The sequence below is a fragment of the Rhinatrema bivittatum genome, chromosome 4 (genome assembly GCF_901001135.1).
Source record: "Rhinatrema bivittatum chromosome 4, aRhiBiv1.1, whole genome shotgun sequence".
Taxonomy (NCBI): domain Eukaryota; kingdom Metazoa; phylum Chordata; class Amphibia; order Gymnophiona; family Rhinatrematidae; genus Rhinatrema; species Rhinatrema bivittatum.
Genome location: NC_042618.1, coordinates 357198724 through 357219028, shown reverse-complemented (window position 1 = coordinate 357219028; position 20305 = coordinate 357198724). Strand labels below are relative to the sequence as shown.

The 20305-nt window shown below is 46.2% G+C and overlaps 1 protein-coding gene across 8 annotated transcripts in view; it reads right to left on the bottom strand.

The window, feature by feature from the left end:
- PECAM1 (platelet and endothelial cell adhesion molecule 1) overlaps positions 1–20305 on the bottom strand; it is a 127028-nt gene that overhangs the window by 85604 nt on the left and 21119 nt on the right. For all 8 annotated transcript variants that reach the window (XR_003856565.1, XR_003856564.1, XM_029600744.1 and 5 more), the window contains exons 5-7: positions 13432–13713; positions 11460–11726; positions 10513–10803 (exon numbers count right to left, since the gene is read on the bottom strand). Coding sequence is in view for 6 of the 8 variants with exons in the window: in XM_029600744.1 (XP_029456604.1) it covers positions 10513–10803; positions 11460–11726; positions 13432–13713 (840 nt within the window). In the remaining 2 variants the exon portion in view is untranslated. The remainder of the gene's footprint in view (positions 1–10512; positions 10804–11459; positions 11727–13431; positions 13714–20305) is intronic.

The following is a 20305-nucleotide window of genomic DNA, read 5'->3' as shown; positions in this document are numbered from 1 at the left end:
TACTCCAGTCTTGCAAGTTTGATCGTGCCTGTGTAAAATACATTGCTTGCAGTTCATGCAGTTCAACACCTTCCAAGCAATCACTTGTTTAAAACCAAATCCTTGTGTAGAGAATGAGCCACAGTTTTTCCTGCCACCTCACCACTTGTAACTTTTAAAAACAGAAGGGGCTAGAAAAAAAGCATGCTTCCGGCTAAAAAGAATGCTTCTGGCTCTGTCATCATTAAAACGAGTCCGGAACATTTCTGCTGATGTTCTAGGGTTGCATTTTTTGGGAATTTTGTATTGTACTTCCGGTGAGATCATCAAAAACAGCCAGAATCCATTAATTCTGTCGTCATTAAAAAAGCAACAGGACCCTTTCTGATGACGTTCTAGGGGGCATGTTTTTGGGGGATGGTGAGGGGGTGGCCTTCCGGTGATGCCATACCCATGACATCTAGGGGTGTGGATTGGGGTGGGGTGTGGGAAGGGCCTCTCCATTCATTTCTACTGGGGGAGGAGCATAGGTGGGGTCTGGGGCGGAGCTAGGGGCAGGGGCAGGGATGGGAGGTGTGTGACCAGGGGCAGGAGGGGCGTGGCTATGCCCCAATTCACTTCTATGGGGAGTGGGTGGGGCATGGGCGGGGCTGTCATCCTTATCTCACCTGTCAATTAGTTTGATTGATCATGTACCCATAGACTACTGGCTCCTATGCTCCCAATTGCACCTTGGGACTGCTGAAGCAGAAGGGCAAATCTACAAGTCCATAGATATAATGGAGGTAAAACCAGGACCAGCTTAGCTGGATGCTAAAGAATTGGAGCTTGCCAGTCACACAATTTCCTCTGCACATGCCCCAGACATCAGCAGCACACATGGACTCCCAAAGGCTTAGGTGAAGTGAACACAGGGATTGTTCACAATAACTTTTGGGTTGTTCAGGGCCCTCAGCTCAATGGCTGCCTGTAAGAGGGAAAAGGGAAGCGGAACCAAGAGAGTTGCTCTCACTTATGGGTACCCTGCTGTGCACAGATTTGTAAACAACTAATCCTAAACCAACATTGCCCATCGGTGCTAAGCAACATCCCACGTTATATGGACTGGATTATTCAAGGATTTCATCCATTCTTTGCCTATTAGGAAAACGTTTGAAAATTTAGGCCCAGGTTAGATCATCTTTCCACTCTGTCACACTCTTAAGCACACTCTTAAGCAGCAGCAACTGGCTTCCAGTAGATGCAAGAATCAAATACATAACGCTCTGTCTAATTCATAAAGCTTTTTATGCTGAACATATTGATTGACTTAACGCAATGTTACATATTCACACCCCACAACGTAATTTACATTCCGCTAGTAAAGGATTCCTTGTTGTTCCTTCTGTAGCAAGTGCCAAACTTGTATCTGTCAGGGAAAGAGCTGTCTCGTTAGCGGGTCCTAAATTATGGAATACCATGCCTTTTGAACTGAGAATACAAAAAGATCTGAAACTGTTTAAGAAGGCGTTAAAAACGTGGCTTTTTAATCAAGCATATAGTGCAGACTCAAGCCAGTGATTCTTATTTTTATTTTATTATTACTTTTTTATTTTATTTTTTATTTTACTTATTTTCAAGTGTTTTAATTGATTTCAATTTATGATGGATTTAGATATTAGTTTTTATTATTTTTAAGTATCTAATTGTATTACTTATATTTTATAATTGAATCTCATTTAAATTATGTAGTTTGTGTCATGTATTTGATCTTTTGTTAACTGTAAACCATTTTGAAGGTTCAAAAAAGCAAACATCGGTATATAAAACTGACTAAATAAATAAATAAATAAACTTTCAACAACAAAGACCCTTGCCCTTGTATAAAAATGTATATGAGGTATCATATGAAAAAAGAGCAATATTGCACCCAAGTATACTTATCACATTGTCTCTATAGAACGTTTTTTAATTTTTGGAGGAAAAGTCATCAGATGCCAAGCCAGTGAAAACTCACAGACAAAATCATGAGTCAGAAAAAACTTTTTTTTTTTTTTTTTTTTGCATTTATATGTGAAAAAGCCCTACTCAGTTGTGGCTCTAAAACATTACCTTTTTTCTTTAAAAAATTACTTCATAAATAAATCTGGAAGCATTGATATCAATTCAAGGCTTGCATAAAAAATTATCTCAAAGAAAACTGAGCTTTTGAGTGTACGCTGCCTCTACAGCATCCCCAGTCCTGGCCAGCCTGAGGTGCAGACACTGCCACTGAGCCATCAGGCTGGCCAAAGAAGGAATATTTTAGACTGAATTCCACTAGTGGTTTAGGCAGCTTTCACTTAAACAAGATAGAAAGTGAATGAAATAGAACTTTGAAAGAGGATGGTAATGTCATCAGCTTTGACTGTGCAAGAAATCTCTCTTAGGAAATGCATGTGAAGATAAAAGTAAGACATTTGTTTTCAAAGATTATCCTTTGACCATGAATTTCTGTTAAGAGAAGCTCTGGGTCCATTTTAAAACTTTAATAGGCTCCATGCTGACCACATTACAGAGATGTGCACATGAGGAACGCCCAAGTGACTGACTTGGAGAAAAAGTAAAGAACTAAACCAGACCCTACTTTGAAAAATGAACAAATAGGAAAAAAAGCTCTACAGTGAATAGGGATTTGTTTCTCTATGGACTGGTAACTGGTTAAAAGACAGAAAACAAAAGGATAACTTTCAAAGATCTCTGAGTGGCCCCATATACATGCGTATATGGCTGCACGGAGATCTGCTATAATATTTTATAGTCTGCTCATATCTGGTCTGCACAGATCATAAAATATGCATGTTTCTGTCCCCAACATATATGCATATGTTTCGGTATATAGAAATATTTGCAATGTATTGAAAGCATGAAATTTATCTTATTTATAAACATATGTGCACAAATAAATATAACTTGTATGCGTAAAACCCCTATTTACACATGGAAGTAGGTACATTTTAAAATATGAGCACATATTTGAAATCACCAGTTTGCTGATACCTCCACCAGTTCACCCAGTTTGACTCCAGTTCATGGAGACCCTACTACTACTTCACTCTGAACTCCCCCAGTTCACCCAGACCTCCTACCCAAAAATGTCAGACAACAGGTGAGTCTGATTTTAATTGTACTAGTTGATTAGTGGGTATAAAATTGCACAAATAACTTGACTAATTTATTTGGGCAAATCTCTTATAAAAAAGCAATTTATGTGTGCAGACAAATGTGTGCACAAAACTGAAAATATGTGCCCACTTTTGATTTTTATAAAATAGCATGTAAATACATAAACTGAAAATATGTGCCCACTTTTGATTTTTATAAAATAGCATGTAAATACATAAAATTGCACAAATAACTTGACTAATTTATTTGGGCAAATCTCTTATAAAAAAGCAATTTATGTGTGCAGACAAATGTGTGCACAAAACTGAAAATATGTGCCCACTTTTGATTTTTATAAAATAGCATGTAAATACAATACAGGAAAATTAGTTCTTACCTGATAATTTTCGTTCCTGTAGTACCACGGATCAGTCCAGACTCCTTGGTTTTGCCTCCCCTCCAGCAGATGGAGTCAGAGAAGTTTGGCGGACTCTGTCCTAAATCCTGAGGTGCCACCAACGTATCAAAGCAGAATGATCCAAAACCTTACTTAACTAACTATCTGCTGGAGCTGGGGTTCGATTCCATAGAAGCCAGGCTAACTAACCCAAATGGCAGCAGAACTCATAACAAGATTGGAAAACATCAATAAAAAGATTCACATTTTGCAAACACTTATCTGCAGAGCAAATTAACCAAGAACTAAATGAGCAGACTCTCCGTTATCCCTACGCTGAAAAGGGACTCTGGACTGATCCGTGGTACTACAGGAATGAAAATTATCAGGGAAGAACTAATTGTCCTTTCCCTGTACGTACCCAGATCAGTCCAGACTCCTGGGATGTACCAGAGCTCTCCTACCCGGGATGGGACCTTGAGAGTCCTGCTCAGATCACACCTTCACCAAAACTCCCAGAGTCTAGAGCTCGCACATCCAATCGGTAATGACAAGTAAAGGTGTGTAGAGATTTCTAAGTGGCCGCTCTACAAATCTCCTGCAGCGAAATTTGTTGGCACTCAACCCACGAGGCTGCCTGTGAATGAGTAGAATGCGCTCGGAGACCCTCTGGAAGGGGATGACCCTGAAGGAGGTATGCTGATCCAATGGCCTCTTTTAACCAACGGGCTATAGTAGCCCTAGACTCTTCATGACCTCTTCTGGGACCAGTCCAGAGCACAAATAAATGGTCTGACATGCGAAAACTATTTGTGACCTCCAAATAACGCAACAGGGCCCATCGGACGTCTAATCTCCATAAATCATTGGAGTGGGGATCAGAAGGATCCAAACCAGAGAACGATGGACGTTCCACAGACTGATTCAAGTGGAAAGAAGATACCACTTTTGGAAGAAAGGAAGGAACTGTCCGCAAGGAAACTCCCGAATCCGTAATCCTCAAAAAGGGCACCCTGCAAGACAACGCTTGAAGTTCCGACACTCTGTGACCCGAAGAAATGGCCACGAGAAATGACACCTTTAAAGTAAGATCCTTCAAAGTAGCCCTTTTTATATGCTCGAACGGCACGTTATATAGAGCTTTAAGAACCAAGTTCAAATTCCACGACGCACAAGGCCTTTTAAGCGGAGGACGTAGATGATTCACCCCTTTAAGAAAACGCGCCATGTCAGGATCAGCGGCCAAGGAAACTCCTTGTAACTTACCATGGAAATATCCAAGAGCCGCCACCTGCACACGTAGCGAGTTGCAGGACAATTCCTTAGCGAGGCCCCCCTGAAAGAAGTAGAAAATATCAGCCACACTATGCTGTGTTGAATGCACCAGGCCTCAAATATTCCCAACACTCTAACATAAGCTAGTGAGGTAGAAGTCTTATGCGACCTTAAAAGAGTAGCTATCACAGCCTCCGACTATCCTTTGCTCTTCAAACGTTGCCTCTCAAAAGCCATGCCACGGGACAGAAGCAATCTGCCTCGTCCAAACAAATGGGTCCCTGATGCAGAAGATTTGGCAATTCTCTGAACTGCAGTGGGCCGTCCACCACTAGGTTGACTAGATCCGCAAACCAGGGATGCCTCAACCACTCTGGCGCAATTAGTACCACTTCCCCTGGATGAGTCTCTATTCTTCGAAGCAATCTGCCAATCAATGGCCAGGGTAGAAATACATACAGCAGGACTGTCATCGGCCAAGGAAGAACCAGGGCATCCACTCCTTCCACACCCGTCTCCCGACGCCGACTGAAGAAACGAGGAGCCTTGGTATTTTGGAATGTGGCCATGAGATCCATGCTTGGTCTAGACCACGCGTCACATATTATCTGGAAAGCTTCTGCGGAGAGTTCCCATTCTCCGGGATCGAGACGGTGATGACTGAGAAAGTCAGCTTGAATGTTGTTGACCCCGGCAATGTGAGAGGCTGCGATACTGACGAGATGGTGCTCTGCCCAAGAATCAGGAGCTGAGCTTCCAGTGCCATCGGTTGGCTCTTGGTTCCTCCTTGGCGATTGATATAAGCCACCGTTGTCGTGTTGTCCAACAGGACTCTGACCGATTTCCCCTGCAGAAGCGGCAGAAAGGCTTGCAATGCCAACCTCACTCCAGATGATTGATTGACCAACTGGATTCTTCCAGCGACCAGAGACCCTGTACCGATTTGTCTTGATAGACCGCTCCCCAGCCGGAGAGGCTGGCATCTGTGGTCACTACTGTCCAGACAGGCACTTCTAGGGGCATACCCCGGTTCAAGTGGTCTGAGAGGAGCCACCAGTCGAGACTGGACCAAGCAGAATCCATAAGGGGAAGGAGAAGGTGAAACTGTTCGGAAATGGGATTCCAAAGGGAAAGCAATGCTGAATGCAGAGGTCTCATATGAGCAAAGGCCCATGGCACTAACTCTAGAGTGGAGGCCATGGAACCAAGGACCCTCAAGAAATCCCATACTCTTGGAGGATTTTTGGACAACAAATCTCAAATCTGTCCTTGCAGTTTGACAATGCGGTCCTCAGTGAGAAAGACTCTTCCATGCCGCGTGTTGAACAACGCTCCCAGGAATTCCAAAGACTGCGAAGGATTCAGGTGGCTCTTGGTGGGGTTGACTACCCAACCAAGAGACTGTAGTAGCTGAAGCACTCTGCTCACCGCCGAACGACAGGGATCCTCCGACTTTGCCCAAATCAGCCAGTCATCCAGATAGGGATGCACAAAAAACCCTTCTTTTCTCAGGTGCGCCGCCACCTGAGATTTTGGTAAAGGTCCTGGGTGCCGTAGCCAGTCCAAAGGGAAGAGCGGAAAATTGAAAATGATTAAGCAGCACGGAGAACCGCAGGAACATCTGGTGGTCTGTTTGGATGCCGATGTGTAAGTACGCTTCAGTGAGATTGAGGGACACTAGGAACTCACCCTTGTGAACCAAGGCGATGACCGATTGCAGAGACTCCATGCAAAATCGTGGAACACGAAGGTACCTGTTGACTCGCTTCAGGTCTAGTATGGGCCGGTAGGTGCCATCCTTTGCAGCCGCCCGAGCTTTCCTAGCTCACGGCATGACTTATAAACTCCATTGCCGGCGGCGGTAGACAGTCCCTCCCCCCCAGGGAGGCAGACAGAACAAAGGCCGTCTCTGGAGATGCGTGTCTCCACACAACTTGCAGGCCGCTTGCTGCGCCATGAGAGAAAATTAAAAGAAACGCTGACTGAGAAATAAGCCCGCCCCCAGCGCAGCCCAATAATGGAGGGAGACCCGGCACAGCAAGGCACTCTGCTCCTGAAACAGGAAAAAACAAACTTTTTTTTTTTAAACCTGTTCGACATCTTCCTGGGTCCTCTGCCTCCGAAGGTGAGTGAGCTGGACTTCCCGATATCATCCGAAAATCTAGGGGGGGGGGGGGCCGGAGCAGACACGAAGGTTCTCAACCCCTCACTCCTAGTGCCTGAAATACCAGGGGAGATAGTCCCCTCGGGCCCTGCCAACCTCCTGGGAGGCTCGGAAGGCTGTAGAGAATTAAAGTCTTTCTTCTTTGTTTTTGTTTTGTTTTTTTTAAACTAATTAACTAAACTCCTGTGTCTACTTTTTTCCTTAATTTTTTTTTAATACAACTAACTAGAGATGTGAATCGGAACTGGAATCGGTTCGGATTCCGGTTCCGATTCACATCGTGGGGTTTTTTTCGTCTGGCCCGATCGCGGTTTTGTTTATCGGCTGCGCCCGAGCCGATAAACAAAAAACCCACCCCGACCCTTTAAAACTAATCCTTTAACTTCCCCCACCCTCCTGACCCCCCAAAAAAATTTTTACAGGTACCTGGTGGTCCAGTGGGGGGTCCCGGGAGCGATCTCCTGCTCTCGGGCCGTCGGCTGCCACTAATAAAAATGGCACCGATGGCCTTTGCCCTTACCATGTGACAGGGTATCCATGCCATTGGCCGGCCCCTGTCACATGGAGGGAGCACTGGATGGCTGGCGCCATCTTTAAAAATGGCGCGGAGTATCCAGTGCTCCTACCATGTGACAGGGGCCGGCCAATGGCAAGGATACCCTGTCACATGGTAAGGGCAAAGGGCCATCGGCGCCATTTTGATTAGTGGCAGCCGACGGCCCAGGAGCGGGAGATCGCTCCCGGGACCCCCACTGGACCACCAGGTACCTGTAAAACGTTTTTGGGGGGGTGGGGAGGGTGGGGGAAGCTAAGGGATTAGTTTTAAAGGGTCAGGGTGGGTTTAGGGGTTATTTTTGTGTGCCGTTTTCCCGCCCTTCCCCAAAATGATAAGAGAACCCCCATGAACAATATCATGGGTTTTTCCTATTGTTTTGGGGGAGCCCCCTATTTCTGACGATTTTGAAAATATTGTACGATATTTTCAATCGTCCGAAACCCGATTCACATCCCTAAAACTAACTGACTAAGACCAAACTGTAGGTTTTGCACCTCTACCATCTGCTGGAGACAGAGAAATACTGACGGACTGTAAGTGGCACCTCAGGGTTTAGGACAGAGTCCGCCAAAACTTCTCCATCTCCATCTGCTGGAGGGGAGGCAAAACCCAGGAGTCTGACTGATCCAAGTATGTACAGGGAATTACATTTATATGCTAATTTTAAGAATGTAACCCCTTTGAAAATTTACTCAAAAGAGTAAACTACATGGTCAGTTTTCCCAGTGGAAAAAGGAGAATAGAGGAGTGCCCCATGGATCTATCCTGGGACCAGTGCTGTTCAACTTATTCATTAATGATCTAGAAAGGGAATGAGTGATATACAATTACTGTTACCCATTCCAAACACCATCGAAGAAACAATGAAACTAGCCAATATGTACCTAGAAATAATCAAACAGCTCCTAAACCAGATGGAACTGGTAATAAACATTGATAAAACTGAGTTCTTACACCTTGAACTTAAAAACACACACCACATACAACCAACATTCACAATCAAAAATATTCAAACCGCCAAGTTAGCAATAAAAGTTAGGAATCTAGGAGTAATAATTGACCCTGAGCTAAACATGAAACAACACATCTCACAGAAAGTAAAAGAAGGTTACGCAAAATTAATGATCCTGAGAAGACTAAAACCTCTACTAACGATTAACAATTTTTGCACAGTTCTACAAGCAATGATATTCGCTAGCACAGATTATTGTAACTCCCTGCTTTTAGGATTACCTCAATCTACAATTCGGCCTCTGCAAATATTGCAAAATTCTGCTGTGACATTTTGACAGGCAAAAAAAAGAGTGACCATATTACAGGAACACTTGCTGAACTTCACTGCCTTCCAATTGAACAAAGAATACAAAATAAAGCACTTTGTATAATCCATAAACTAATCCACGATGAAAAAGCCGACTGGCTTAACACGGCACTGCGCGTGCACGTACCACAAAGAAACCTGAGATCTGCAAAATAGTTGATAGATAAGGATGCACCAAGCTAGAAGTTATTAGTAACTTACATAAGCATATTAATGTTAAATCAATCTGCCTAATTTGTTCCTAACAATCAGGTTTAACTTACACACTTAGTTTATTATTTTAAATTGTTACCATACTATGATGGCACATGAGTAATTTGTAATCTATACCACCCATATTTCTCTTTATCGTGCCCTTCTGTAAACCATTGTGATGGTTATTTAACTTAATGACGGTATAGAAAAAATTTTAGATAAATAAATAAATAAGTTATCAAATTTGCAGGTGACACAAAAATATTCAAGGTAATTAAAATGCAGGCAGATTGAGAGGAACCTTGAAAGAATGGAGAACTGGAAATCTAAATGGCAGATGAAATTTAATTTGCACAAGAGCAAAGTAATGCACATAGGGAAAAATAACCCTAATTTTAGGTACACAATGGTAGGTGGTTAGGAGTAATCACCTAGGGAAAGGATCCTAAAGTCATTGTGGACTGCACATTGAAGTCCTCAGCTCAATGTGTGGCAGTAGTCAAAAAAGCAAACAGAATGCTAGAAATTATTCAGAAAATAATGGAGACTAAAACAGAGATGATCATAATGCCTCTGTATAGATCAAAGTTGTACCTTGAATATTGTATACAATTCTGGTCACCTCATCTGAAAAAAGATATAGTGGAATTAGAAAAGGTGCAGAGAAGAGCAACAAAAATTATTAAGGGGTTGGAACAGCTCCCTTAAGAAGAAAGGCTAAGCAGGTTAGGGCTCTTCAGCTTGGAGAAAAGATGATTGAGAAGGGTTATGATAGAGGTCTACAAAATCATGAGTGAGGTGGAACAGGTAAATATAGAATAGCTACTTGCCCTTTCAAATAACACTAGGACTAGAGGACACTTCTTGAAGCTAACAGGTAGCAGATTTAAAACAAACTGGAGAAAATATTTTTTCACAATCAAGCTGTGAAATTTGTTGCCAGAGAATGTGGCCGAGACAACTAGCATAGCTGGGTTAAAAAGGGGTTTGCACAAGTTCCTGGAAGAAAAGTCCACACATAGCTGTTATTAAGCAGGTGACTCAGGGAGACCCACCACTCATCATAGGGAATGAGCAGCAAGACATTGGATCTACTTTTTTGGATTGGATACTGTCTGAGACAGGCTCGATGGACTTTTGTCCTGACCCAGTATGACATGTCTTATATCAAAGAATACAGTTATTAGATATTCTGAATAAATGCAATGGTGGTTTAAAATCACCCTAAAATTACAAAGAGGACTTACACAGGTAAATATTAACATGCAGTATGTGTATTTTATAATCTGTGTAGTCCAGCAATTCAACTTGAGTATTAAAATTATGGGAATTACCCGTGGCTCAAGCACTCTACAAGAGGTTTTTATTCTGAGCCTTTTATTATAGAGAGGGTCCACTGCGTCATGCTGTTGAATCTGCATGAACCTTGGCTGTATTTCAAAGTGCTAAATTTGTCTTCATTTAGCAACCAGGATGTTTATTGGTAGAAAATCCTTCCTTACCTATCGCAGTGAAGTTCAGTATATTGCTCCAGATGTTGGTCTCCCTGTTCCTGTTTTCAGCCATACACCGGTATCCTCCCAAATGTAATAATGTTGTTACATTTAGTTTAAATACTGCAGCTTCCCCCTTGGCCTTCGCTGTAAAATTGTCCAGCCGTTCAGCTCCTCTGAAGAGTGTATATGTGATGGGGGGTGTTCCTTTCTCCGACCTGCAGGTCAGTGTCAAAATCTGTCCTACCACCACCTCCAAAACGTTAGTGGCATGATCAAGGACTGGCCTAGAAACTGGAGCTAGGAGTCCAAAAAAAAAAAAAAATTTTGTTTTACATGATTGGCCTATAAAGCCTGTACACAGCTCAAAATGCATCCATATGGAAAGAAATAAAACAGCAAGAGGCAGAAAATCATTTCAGGATGAAATGATACAGTAAAAACTAATAAGAGTAACAATAGTGATATGAAACATTCTGTATTGATACGGTGCCTTTTATTACAACAGTATCCCAATTAGGCTTGCAATGGAGCAGCACTAATGGATTTGGGGTTTGTTTACCTTTTCAAACCTGCATTCAATGAGAGTTACATTAAGTATTTCCCTGTCCCCAGAGGGCTTAAAATCTAATTTATAGCTGAGTCAATGGAGAGTGAAGTGACTTGCCCAAGGTCACAAACAGCATCAGTGGGAGATGTGGTATTTGAACCTGGGCTTCCCTGCAGACTGCTAGGTCGCCAGGCCATTGCTTTACTCTGGGTCTTATGGGCCTTAGGCAATAATGCCTGAATGAGAGAGAAGAGGCTGGCCAATGCTATTATCACGCTAGAAGGATTTTATGATCCTCATCTGCCCTTGGTTTCCATGTTTCTAAATCAGGACCTACAGTAAAGCCTGTTAGCTCTCACAACAGCAACAGTGAAATGATGTTTAAACAAGCGCCCTCAGTCCTTACCGTAAACTGTTATCATGCTGGGCTCACTTTTTTTGGTAATGTTTCTGATGGTAACTCTGCACACGTATGATCCGCTATCTGACTCAGTGGTTCTTTTGCTGTACTTTCCACCAGATCTCATGCGGCTGATGAATGTGCTATTCATCTTCTCGAGGAAGAAGGTTAGATTCTCGGCTTTGAAACCAGTGATGTGGCATACAAAAGATAAGCTATCCCCTTCGCTGAATTCTTTCCACATGGAATTAAGTGTTGGTCTTGGAAACAGTTCTACAATAAATAAATAACACAATTAATACCTAACTGCAGCAAAACTGTTTATACTGCGTCAGTCTTAGGACTCAGCAACAGCGCCATGCAGTACAGGAGGACTGAGGACTGAGCCTCCTGCCTGGCAGGGCTGGGTAGATCTTAAAACATACGTGCCGGCGTAGATTTGTTCGCGCAACCCGGCGCAAGCAAATCTACACCCGATTTTATAACATGTGTGTGCTACCGCGCGCATGTTATAAAATCTGAGGTCGGCGCTCGCAAGGGGGTGCACACATGTGCACCTTGCGTGTGCCAAGCCCGAGGGGAGCCCCGATGGCTTTCCCTGTTCCCTTCAAGGCCGCTCCGAAATCGGAGCGGCCTTGAAGGGAACTTTTTTTCCGGCCCCCCCCCCCCCCCCCCGGCTTCCCCTCCCTTCCCCTATCTAACCCACCCCCCATCCCTAACTAAATCCCCCCACCCTACCTTTGTTGGACAAGTTACGCCTGCCCAAGGCAGGCGTAACTTGCGCGCGCCAGCTGGCTGCCGGCTTGCCATTCCCCGGCCCGGGGGCTGCTTCAGAGGCCTCGGCCACAGCTCCGGAATGCCCCCGGGCCGGCACCACGCCCATGGCCCTGCCCCATAACGCCCCCGAATGCCATGCCACCCCCGACACGCCCCCCAAGCAAAGTCCCGGGACTTACGCACATCCAGGGGCTTTGCGCGTGCCGGCGGCCTATGCAACATAGGCGTGCCGGCGCGCAAGTCCCCTGCGCGCGTAAATCCAGCTGGATTTATGTGTGCAGGGCTTTTAAAATTTACCCCTGTGTGTGGCATGGAGGGAGCTCTTGAGTTCTCAAGGGTGGGGAGGGGAAAGGGTGGAGGGATGACAGCTGCTGTCGCAGTGACCCCTGCTGGTTCCGCAGGTTCCAGTCACAGAGGAGGCTTCTGCTCCAACCTTCAACCAGTGAGGCAACTCGAGATGCCCAAGGCATGCTGCCTGGATGCGGCGGCAGGAGGATGGAGGCCAGGATGGTTATATAAGAGAGAAAAATGGGACAAAATTAAAAAAAAAAAAAGACACCAAACAAATAAGGGGCAATTTTGAGTATAAGTTTCCCTTTGAAAATTCCCTATATTAAAATATGTTTGAAAATCAAATGTATGTGCGTTTTTTTTCTCTCTCCAATCCAAAGATGCCCCTGGGAATACCTATTTTTAAGTTGGCTACAATGATGAGTACTTTTAGCTGCAGTGATGGGGGGGGGGGGGGGTAACTTTCAGCCAGGGCGATCTACTGGAGTAAATCCTTATTTACATGAGTAAACCACACCAAAAACCGTCCTCCCTGACATCAACAAAATAGGCCCTCTTAGTTTTGTTTTATTGTCAGTAAAATTTCCCAGAAATTTATGGTGTGAAAAAATAACACAACTGTATAAAAGGAATAATATCAGTACTCTGTGCATGTTTTCATGGGTCTTTTGCATTTCCAAAATTCTTGGCTACCACAAACACCGCACCTCCTGTAACAATTTGCCTCGCAAATCCTGAGTGCCTGAAATCTGGACACAACAAAACTTTCTAAATGCAGAAAGTTATGAGTGTCCTTAGGACAAAACTGGAGAATAGGGCAAAAATACACACACACACAAAAACCCAACAACCCTTTGGGTTTTCCTGCTCCACTGTAAATAAAATAAAACTGGTTAAGCACTGCTCATACCTGTCACATGAATGTAGACGCTGCTGGATTTTGATACCTTCTCAGACTCCGCTTTGCAAGTGTAGTTACCCTCATCAGCGATCACAGCCACGTCTTTGGAGTATGAAGCATATTGCTTGTCCTTTTCATTAGCCAGAATAGTCTTATCTTTTTGGATTAAAATTTCAATGGGTTGGCTCTTAAATATGTGCGAAAATACTGCTGCACAGTCCACTTTCAGGCGATCTCCTTCTGTGATGTTTGTAGATGGGCTTACTCTGATTGTTGGTGTCGTAAGCCGTTCTGAAACAGAATAGCTAAGATTGGGTTTTCACTTTTACTTACAATGTCCACTACCAGCAAAAAAAAAATGTTCACTCTTGTAAAGAATCAACATGAAATGGGAACAAGGTGAAAGATATACAAATACATTAGAAACAGGTTAGTAAGATGCAGAATAATACTAATTGGCATAGCCCAGTGATTCTGAATGTGGGGTCCGTGAGAGCATTGCAAGGGGTCCACTGGAAGCGAGACAAGTAAAGTGCAGCTGCTGAGAAAAATTGCAAGCAGACCTCAACTCTGAGGAGCTCTGCTCTAAAGCTGCTGCTTGGCTGATCTCACTGTCTAATCCCACCCTACCCACGCCAAGAGGAGAGAAAGATTGCATTCTCAGGGAGCCCAAGCCCGCACAGAGAGGAGGAAGGGAAGAACAGGGCTGAGTGCCACACATGAGAAGCTCAAACCAGCATGGAGAGGAGTCAGGGGAGAATGCAGATTGCCACTACAAGGAACCCGAAGTCATGCAAAGAGGAGAAGGAGCAGGGGGAAGCATTGCTGCCGTACATGACCAGAGGAGGAAATAAGCAGGGAGATAACCATGAAGAATATTGGCAGTTACATATGCTCTGGCTGCCCTGTTGGCCTGACGCTGTGGGAGCAAAGCCGCACTGAGTGAGCAGTATGGCCACAGAGGGGAGGGGAAGGAGAGCAGAAGGAAGGGACCCATTTGTGAGCCAGCATTCAGGAGTGGGAAGAGTAAATCAAGCACTAAAGAAGGGGCCAGAGGGAGTAGACGGCAGGAGGAAAGCACTAAGAAAAAAAAGCCATGGGGGGAGGGGGAGGGGGGGTCAGCACTCAAGAAGGGGTCATGAGAGAGGCTATTGGAAGTCCCATTCCTGAGTGATGCGAGGAGCGCTGGACTAAGAGAGTCAGCTGAACAACGTCTCTGAAGCAGCGGACCGTGAAATGCGCACATCGGACCCCTGACTCCGACAGGCATGAAGACTTGGAGCAGATGTGAGGACTTGGAGCAGATATGAAGAAAGTCCTTGAAACATAGACAAGACACAGAGGGGGCGAGCAAGACCCTCAGGCGCCCTACACAGCCCGAAGGCTGGTCGCAGACCACGCTGTCTCCAACACGCCCTACTCAGCCCAAAGGCTGGTCGTGGACCACGTGAAGAGCGGGACAGGCTCGGGAGATCTCATAGCACAGGAGTGAAGCAACCCCCTCGGATCCTCCGGAGTCAGGACTGGATTCAGGAGCAGGACAAGACATCAGACATCAGGACTGGAACGGAACATCAGGAAGATCCATGGATGAAGATCAGAGATGCCAGGCATTAGCTGGAGACGAGGAGACCTTGGGAGGATCAAGCCCTTTGCCGAAGCAAAGACTGAATGAGCCCAGGGAGGAGTCTCCAGAGGGCCACACCTGGCTGACCCTATAAGTGGGTAAAAGAGCCGCGGGCCTGCCCCTTAGGAGGAGCAGGAAGAGGAAGTCTGCAGACCCTGGACAGCGGCCCTGCAGACGCTGAAGCAGGGAGGAGCAGGAGCTGGGCCATGCAGGTCCCAACGTGGGAGGCGGAGCAAGGCAGCGTCCCTGCTGCTGCGGAGCAGGCCTCCAGGCCTGCTGAGGGACGGCGTGGGCAACGACCCAAGCTGCGAAGAGGACACCGAAGTCTGCAACTCCTGTTGCGGTGAAGAGGGCAAGATCAGCGGTCCGGGGATGACTCCAGGCCATGGAATGGCAGCTTTGATGGCATCAGGCTGGCTGGCAGGAAAGCCCCAGCTGCTGCGGCCTCCAGGCCGTGAAGGTAAGTGTCTCCCATGGCACCAGCCGTGAGAGGAGCGCAACAGCACCCCCCCCCTCAAAGGGAGTCCCCTCCCCTCCATCAGGAGGTCGAAGATCAGGCAACTAGAACAAGGATGGTGCAGGTGTCTCCTGCTGCTCGTGGAAGAGAACAGTAGAATGAAGAACAAAGGATACAGGAACGACGAGGAACAAGGAACGAGGAAACAGACAAAGGAACAAGGAAACAAGACAAAGCGGAGCACAAAGAACAAATGGAACAGTGGAGCAAAGGAACAAGACAACAGCAGAGCAAAGGAAGCACAGAACAGCGGAGCAAAGGAGCAAGAGAACAGCGGAGAGCAAGGAACAGCGGAGCAAAGGAACAAGAGTACAGCGGAGAGCAAAGGACAAGGCAAAGAACAGAGCAAAGGACAGCAGAACAAGCAAGAACTGCAGAACAAGAAAGAACAGCAGATCAAGAAAGAACAAAGAATAAACAACAAATGGAACAAGGAACAGATGGAACAAAGAACAAATGGAACAAGGAACAAACAGAGAATGAGGAACAACACAAGGAACAAAGGAACAGCACAAGGAAGGGAGGGAATCCAGGGTGGGATCAGACTGAAGCAGCAATCATCAGGTGGGGTGCAGGCGCCTCCTGCAGGTCGAGGGACCCCAACCTGGAATTGTTGTTGGAATGTAAAAGTCTGGATGCAGGCGCCTCCTGCGGGTCGTGGAATCCAGATTGATGGCGCCTCCAGCAGGTCGTACAAGAGAAGTCCCAAAAAAAAATTTCTGGGGTCCAGAACAGAACCCGCGACAAGGATAGTCCCACTGGGCACAAGGCTTCGGCAATTCTGCTGCGCTGCGATGGAATGGAGCGCAACTGGTAACTCTCCAGCATGGGATGAGGAGAGTGTGTGCCCTTGCGGTGAAACCAGTCCAAGACTGGGAGGCTAGAACAGGCAAGGAAAGTCTTTGCAGACTTGGAGCAGACGTGGAAAGTCCTGGAAGACTTGGAACAGGCGTGAAGACTTGGAACAGACATGGAAAATCCTGGAAGACTTGGAGCACAAGTGAAGACTTGGAACAGACGTGAAGCTTTGGAACAGACGTGGACATTCCTGGAAGACTTGGAACAGGCGTGAAGACTTGGAGCAGACGTAGAAAGTCCTGGAAGACTTGGAGCATGCGTGAAGACTTGGAACAGACGTGAAGAGTTGGAACAGACATGGAAAATCCTGGAAGACTTTGAACAGATGTGGAAAGTCCTGGAACAGACATGGAAAGTCCTGGAAGACTTGGAGCAGGCATGAAGACTTGGAGCAGACGTGAAGAGTTGGAACAGACATGGAAAATCCTGGAAGACTTGGAGCAGGCGTGAAGACTTGGAACAGAAGTGGAAAGTCCTGGAAGACTTGGAACAGACATGGAAAGTCCTGGAAGACTTGGAACAGGCATGAAGACTTGGAACAGGCATGAAGACTTGGGGCAGACATGAAGAAAGTCCTTGAAATGTAGACAAGACAAGACACAGAGCCCGAAGGCTGGTCGCGGACCAAGTGAGGAGCGGGACAGTCTCAGCAGGTCTCATAGCACAGGAGTGAAGCAACCCCTCGGATCCTCCGGAGTCAGGACTGGATTCAGGAGCAGATAAAACGTGGAACTTGGAACTCGGATTAAAAACAAGGAATCTCCGGAGGCACGGGTTGATCAGGACCTGGAGCATCAGGACCAGGACAAGAAATCAGACATCAGGACTGGAACGGAACATCAGGAAGATCCATGGATGAAGATCAGAGATGCCAAGCAGGAGCTGGAGACGAGGAGTCCTTGGGAGGATCATGCTCCTTGCCAAAGCAAAGACCAAATGAGCAAAGAGCCCTTTTGTAGGGCTTGAAGAACAACGCCTAGGGAGGAGGCTCCAGAGGGCCACACCTGGCTGGCCCTATAAGTGGGTAAAAGAGCTGTGGAGGAGGAGCAGGAGGAGCAGGAAGAGGAAGTCTGCAGGACCCTGGACAGTGGCCCTGCAGACGCTGAAGCAGGGAGGAGCCAGAGCTGGGCCGTGCAGGCCCCAACGTGGGAGGCAGAGCAAGGCGGCGTCCCTGCCACTGCGCAGCAGGCCTCCAGGCCTGCTGAGGGACGGCAAGGGCGGTGGCCCGAGCCACAAAGAGGACGCCGAAGTCCATGGATCCTGCCGCGGTGAAGAGGGCAAGATAGGCGGTCTGGGGGAGGCTCCAGGCTGCGGAACGGCAGCTTTAATGGCATTGGGCTGGCTAGCAGGAAAGACCCATCTGTTGCGGCCTCTGGGCCATGAAGTTAAGCGCCTCCCATGGCACCAGCCGCAGGAGGAGCGCAACAGTAGTTAAATCTCAAACAGATTGTGATAAATTGCAGGAAGACCTTATGATACTGGAAAACTGGGCATCTAAATGGCAGATGAAATTTAATGTGGATAAGTGCAAGGTGATGCATATAGGGAAAAATAACCCATGCTATAGTTGCACATGTTAGGTTCCATATTAGAAGCTAACACCCAAGAAAGAGATCTAGGTTCATAGTGGATAACACATTGAAATCGTCGGTTCAGTGTGATGCAGCTATCCAGAAAAGCAAACAGAATGTTTGGAATTATTAGAAAGGGAATGGTGAATAAAACGGAAAATATCATAATGCCTTTGTATCGCTCCATGGTGAGACCGTACCTTGAATACTATGTACAATTCTGGTCGTCACATCTAAAAAAAAGATATAATTGCGATGAAGAAGGTACAGAGAAGGGTGGCCAAAATGATAAAGATGATGGAACAACTCCCCTATGAGGAATGACTAAAGAGTTTAGGACTTTTCAGCTTGGAGAAGAGACGACTGAGGGGGGATATGATAGAGGTGTTTAAAATCATGAGAGGTCTAGAACAGGTAAATGTGAATCGGTTATTTACTCTTTCAGATAATAGAAGGTCTAGGAGGCACTCCAGGAAGTTAGCATGTGGCACATTTAAAACTAATCATAGAAAGTTCTTTTTCACTCAATGCACTATTAAACTCTGGAATTTGTTGCCAGAGGATGTGGTTAGTGCAGTTAGTGTAGCTGGGTTTAAAAAAGGATTGGATAAGTTCTTGGAGGAGAAGTTCATTACCTGCTATTAATTAAGTTGACTTAGAAAATAGCCACTGCTATTACTAGCAACAGTAACCTGGAATAGACTTAGTTTTTGGGTTCTTGCCAAGTTCTTATGGCCTGGATTGGCCACTGTTGGAAACAGGATGCTGGGCTTGATGGACCCTTGGTTTGACCCAATATGGCATGTTCTTATGTTTTTATGAAGGAGGAGAGACTGAGAATGAGGATAAGAGTAAGGAGGGAGGGGATGACGGAAGCTCAGTTGAGGCTCATAAGAAAGATTTGGAGATGACAGAGGATCTACTAGTGGGGTGCAAAAAGGGCTGAAGGAGGTGAAAGAGAGGGGATGGGGATGTAAAGAAGGGATTAACTGGAGGGCCAGAGAGGGAGAGGGAATCTGATGGAGGAGGGGAGGCATGAGAGGAGTCCTTTGGGTGGGGTGGAGATTGAGGGAGGAGGAGGTGGAGTTTGAAAAAGAGGATCAACTGGAAAGGGTGGAAGCTGAGAGAGGGGATCAACAGAAGTACAAGAGGGGAAGAGTAGAGTGATTGTTAGAGGGGGACCATGCCCCTGCTAATTTGTTTTGGTTATCCTCTGGGATCATGTGAATTTTCAAGTGCTAAAATGGGATCACATGGACTAAATGTTTGGGAAACCCAGCCATAGGAAATGTTCTTTTCAAAATTTGATTGCAAGTTTGTGGGTACAAAGTTAACTGCTGGGGAGAGGCTAAAAGGGAAAGATGCTGGTAGAGGGAGTGGAAGAGGGGCTGCGTATGAGAGACTGGTGGGTTGACAGCTATAGGGAAGAGATACTAGTGAGAAGGGGATTTTAAGAATGAGATAGATGGGATGAGAGAGCTTGGGGAGAAAGACTGGAGTGGGTTGAGCAGGAGATTGGGAGGGAGGGGCTAGAGGGGAGAGACAGAGTGTACTGGGAAAGGGTTGCTGTGGGATAGGCTCCACTGTGGCCCTGCCATCTTCCCACTGGGTTTCAAGATGTTCTCGGGCTGCAATGGGATGGGCTCCATTGCGGCCCTACTGTCTTCTTGGGCCATGATGGGATGGGCTCCATGGCACCCTGCTGTCTTTCCACCAATCTTTGAGTTCTTCTAGGGCTATGATAGGATGGACTCTTATGCAGCTCCGCTGTCTTCCTGCCAGGCTTCGAGTACTTTTCAGGCCACAGTGGGTTGGGTTCTTCCAAGGTCCCTTGTTTTTGGGCCATGCTGTCTTCCCACCGAGCCTCAGGGTCTTCTCAAGCCATGAAGGGATGGGCTGTACCGCAGCCATGCTGTCTTCTTGGACTGCAGTGGGATGGGCTCTGTAGCGGCCTGCCATGCCACCAATACTGCCATACCAGTCATGGTCCTCCTGGTGGGGTCTGAGAACCCTGCTGGCTTCTCAAAGTGAGGTGGCCATGGCAGGGAACTTTTGGGGTCATCCTACTGCCAACTCTATAATTTTGTCGCCTGAAACAGCCCTTCTCCCTGCCTCATTATAGAATTGCTCCTGCACTTACTTTATCTTCCAGGCCCAACAAAAACATGTCCCTGAGATCATGTCCCCTTGGGCCGACCTGAAAGAGACTGGGAAAGTTATTCAATGTCTCTGGTACACCGCAGGCTGGGAGGCAGATGTTCAGGCAGGACGTAGAAGTGCTCTTCACCCTGGAAGCTGGTGCTCCCCCAG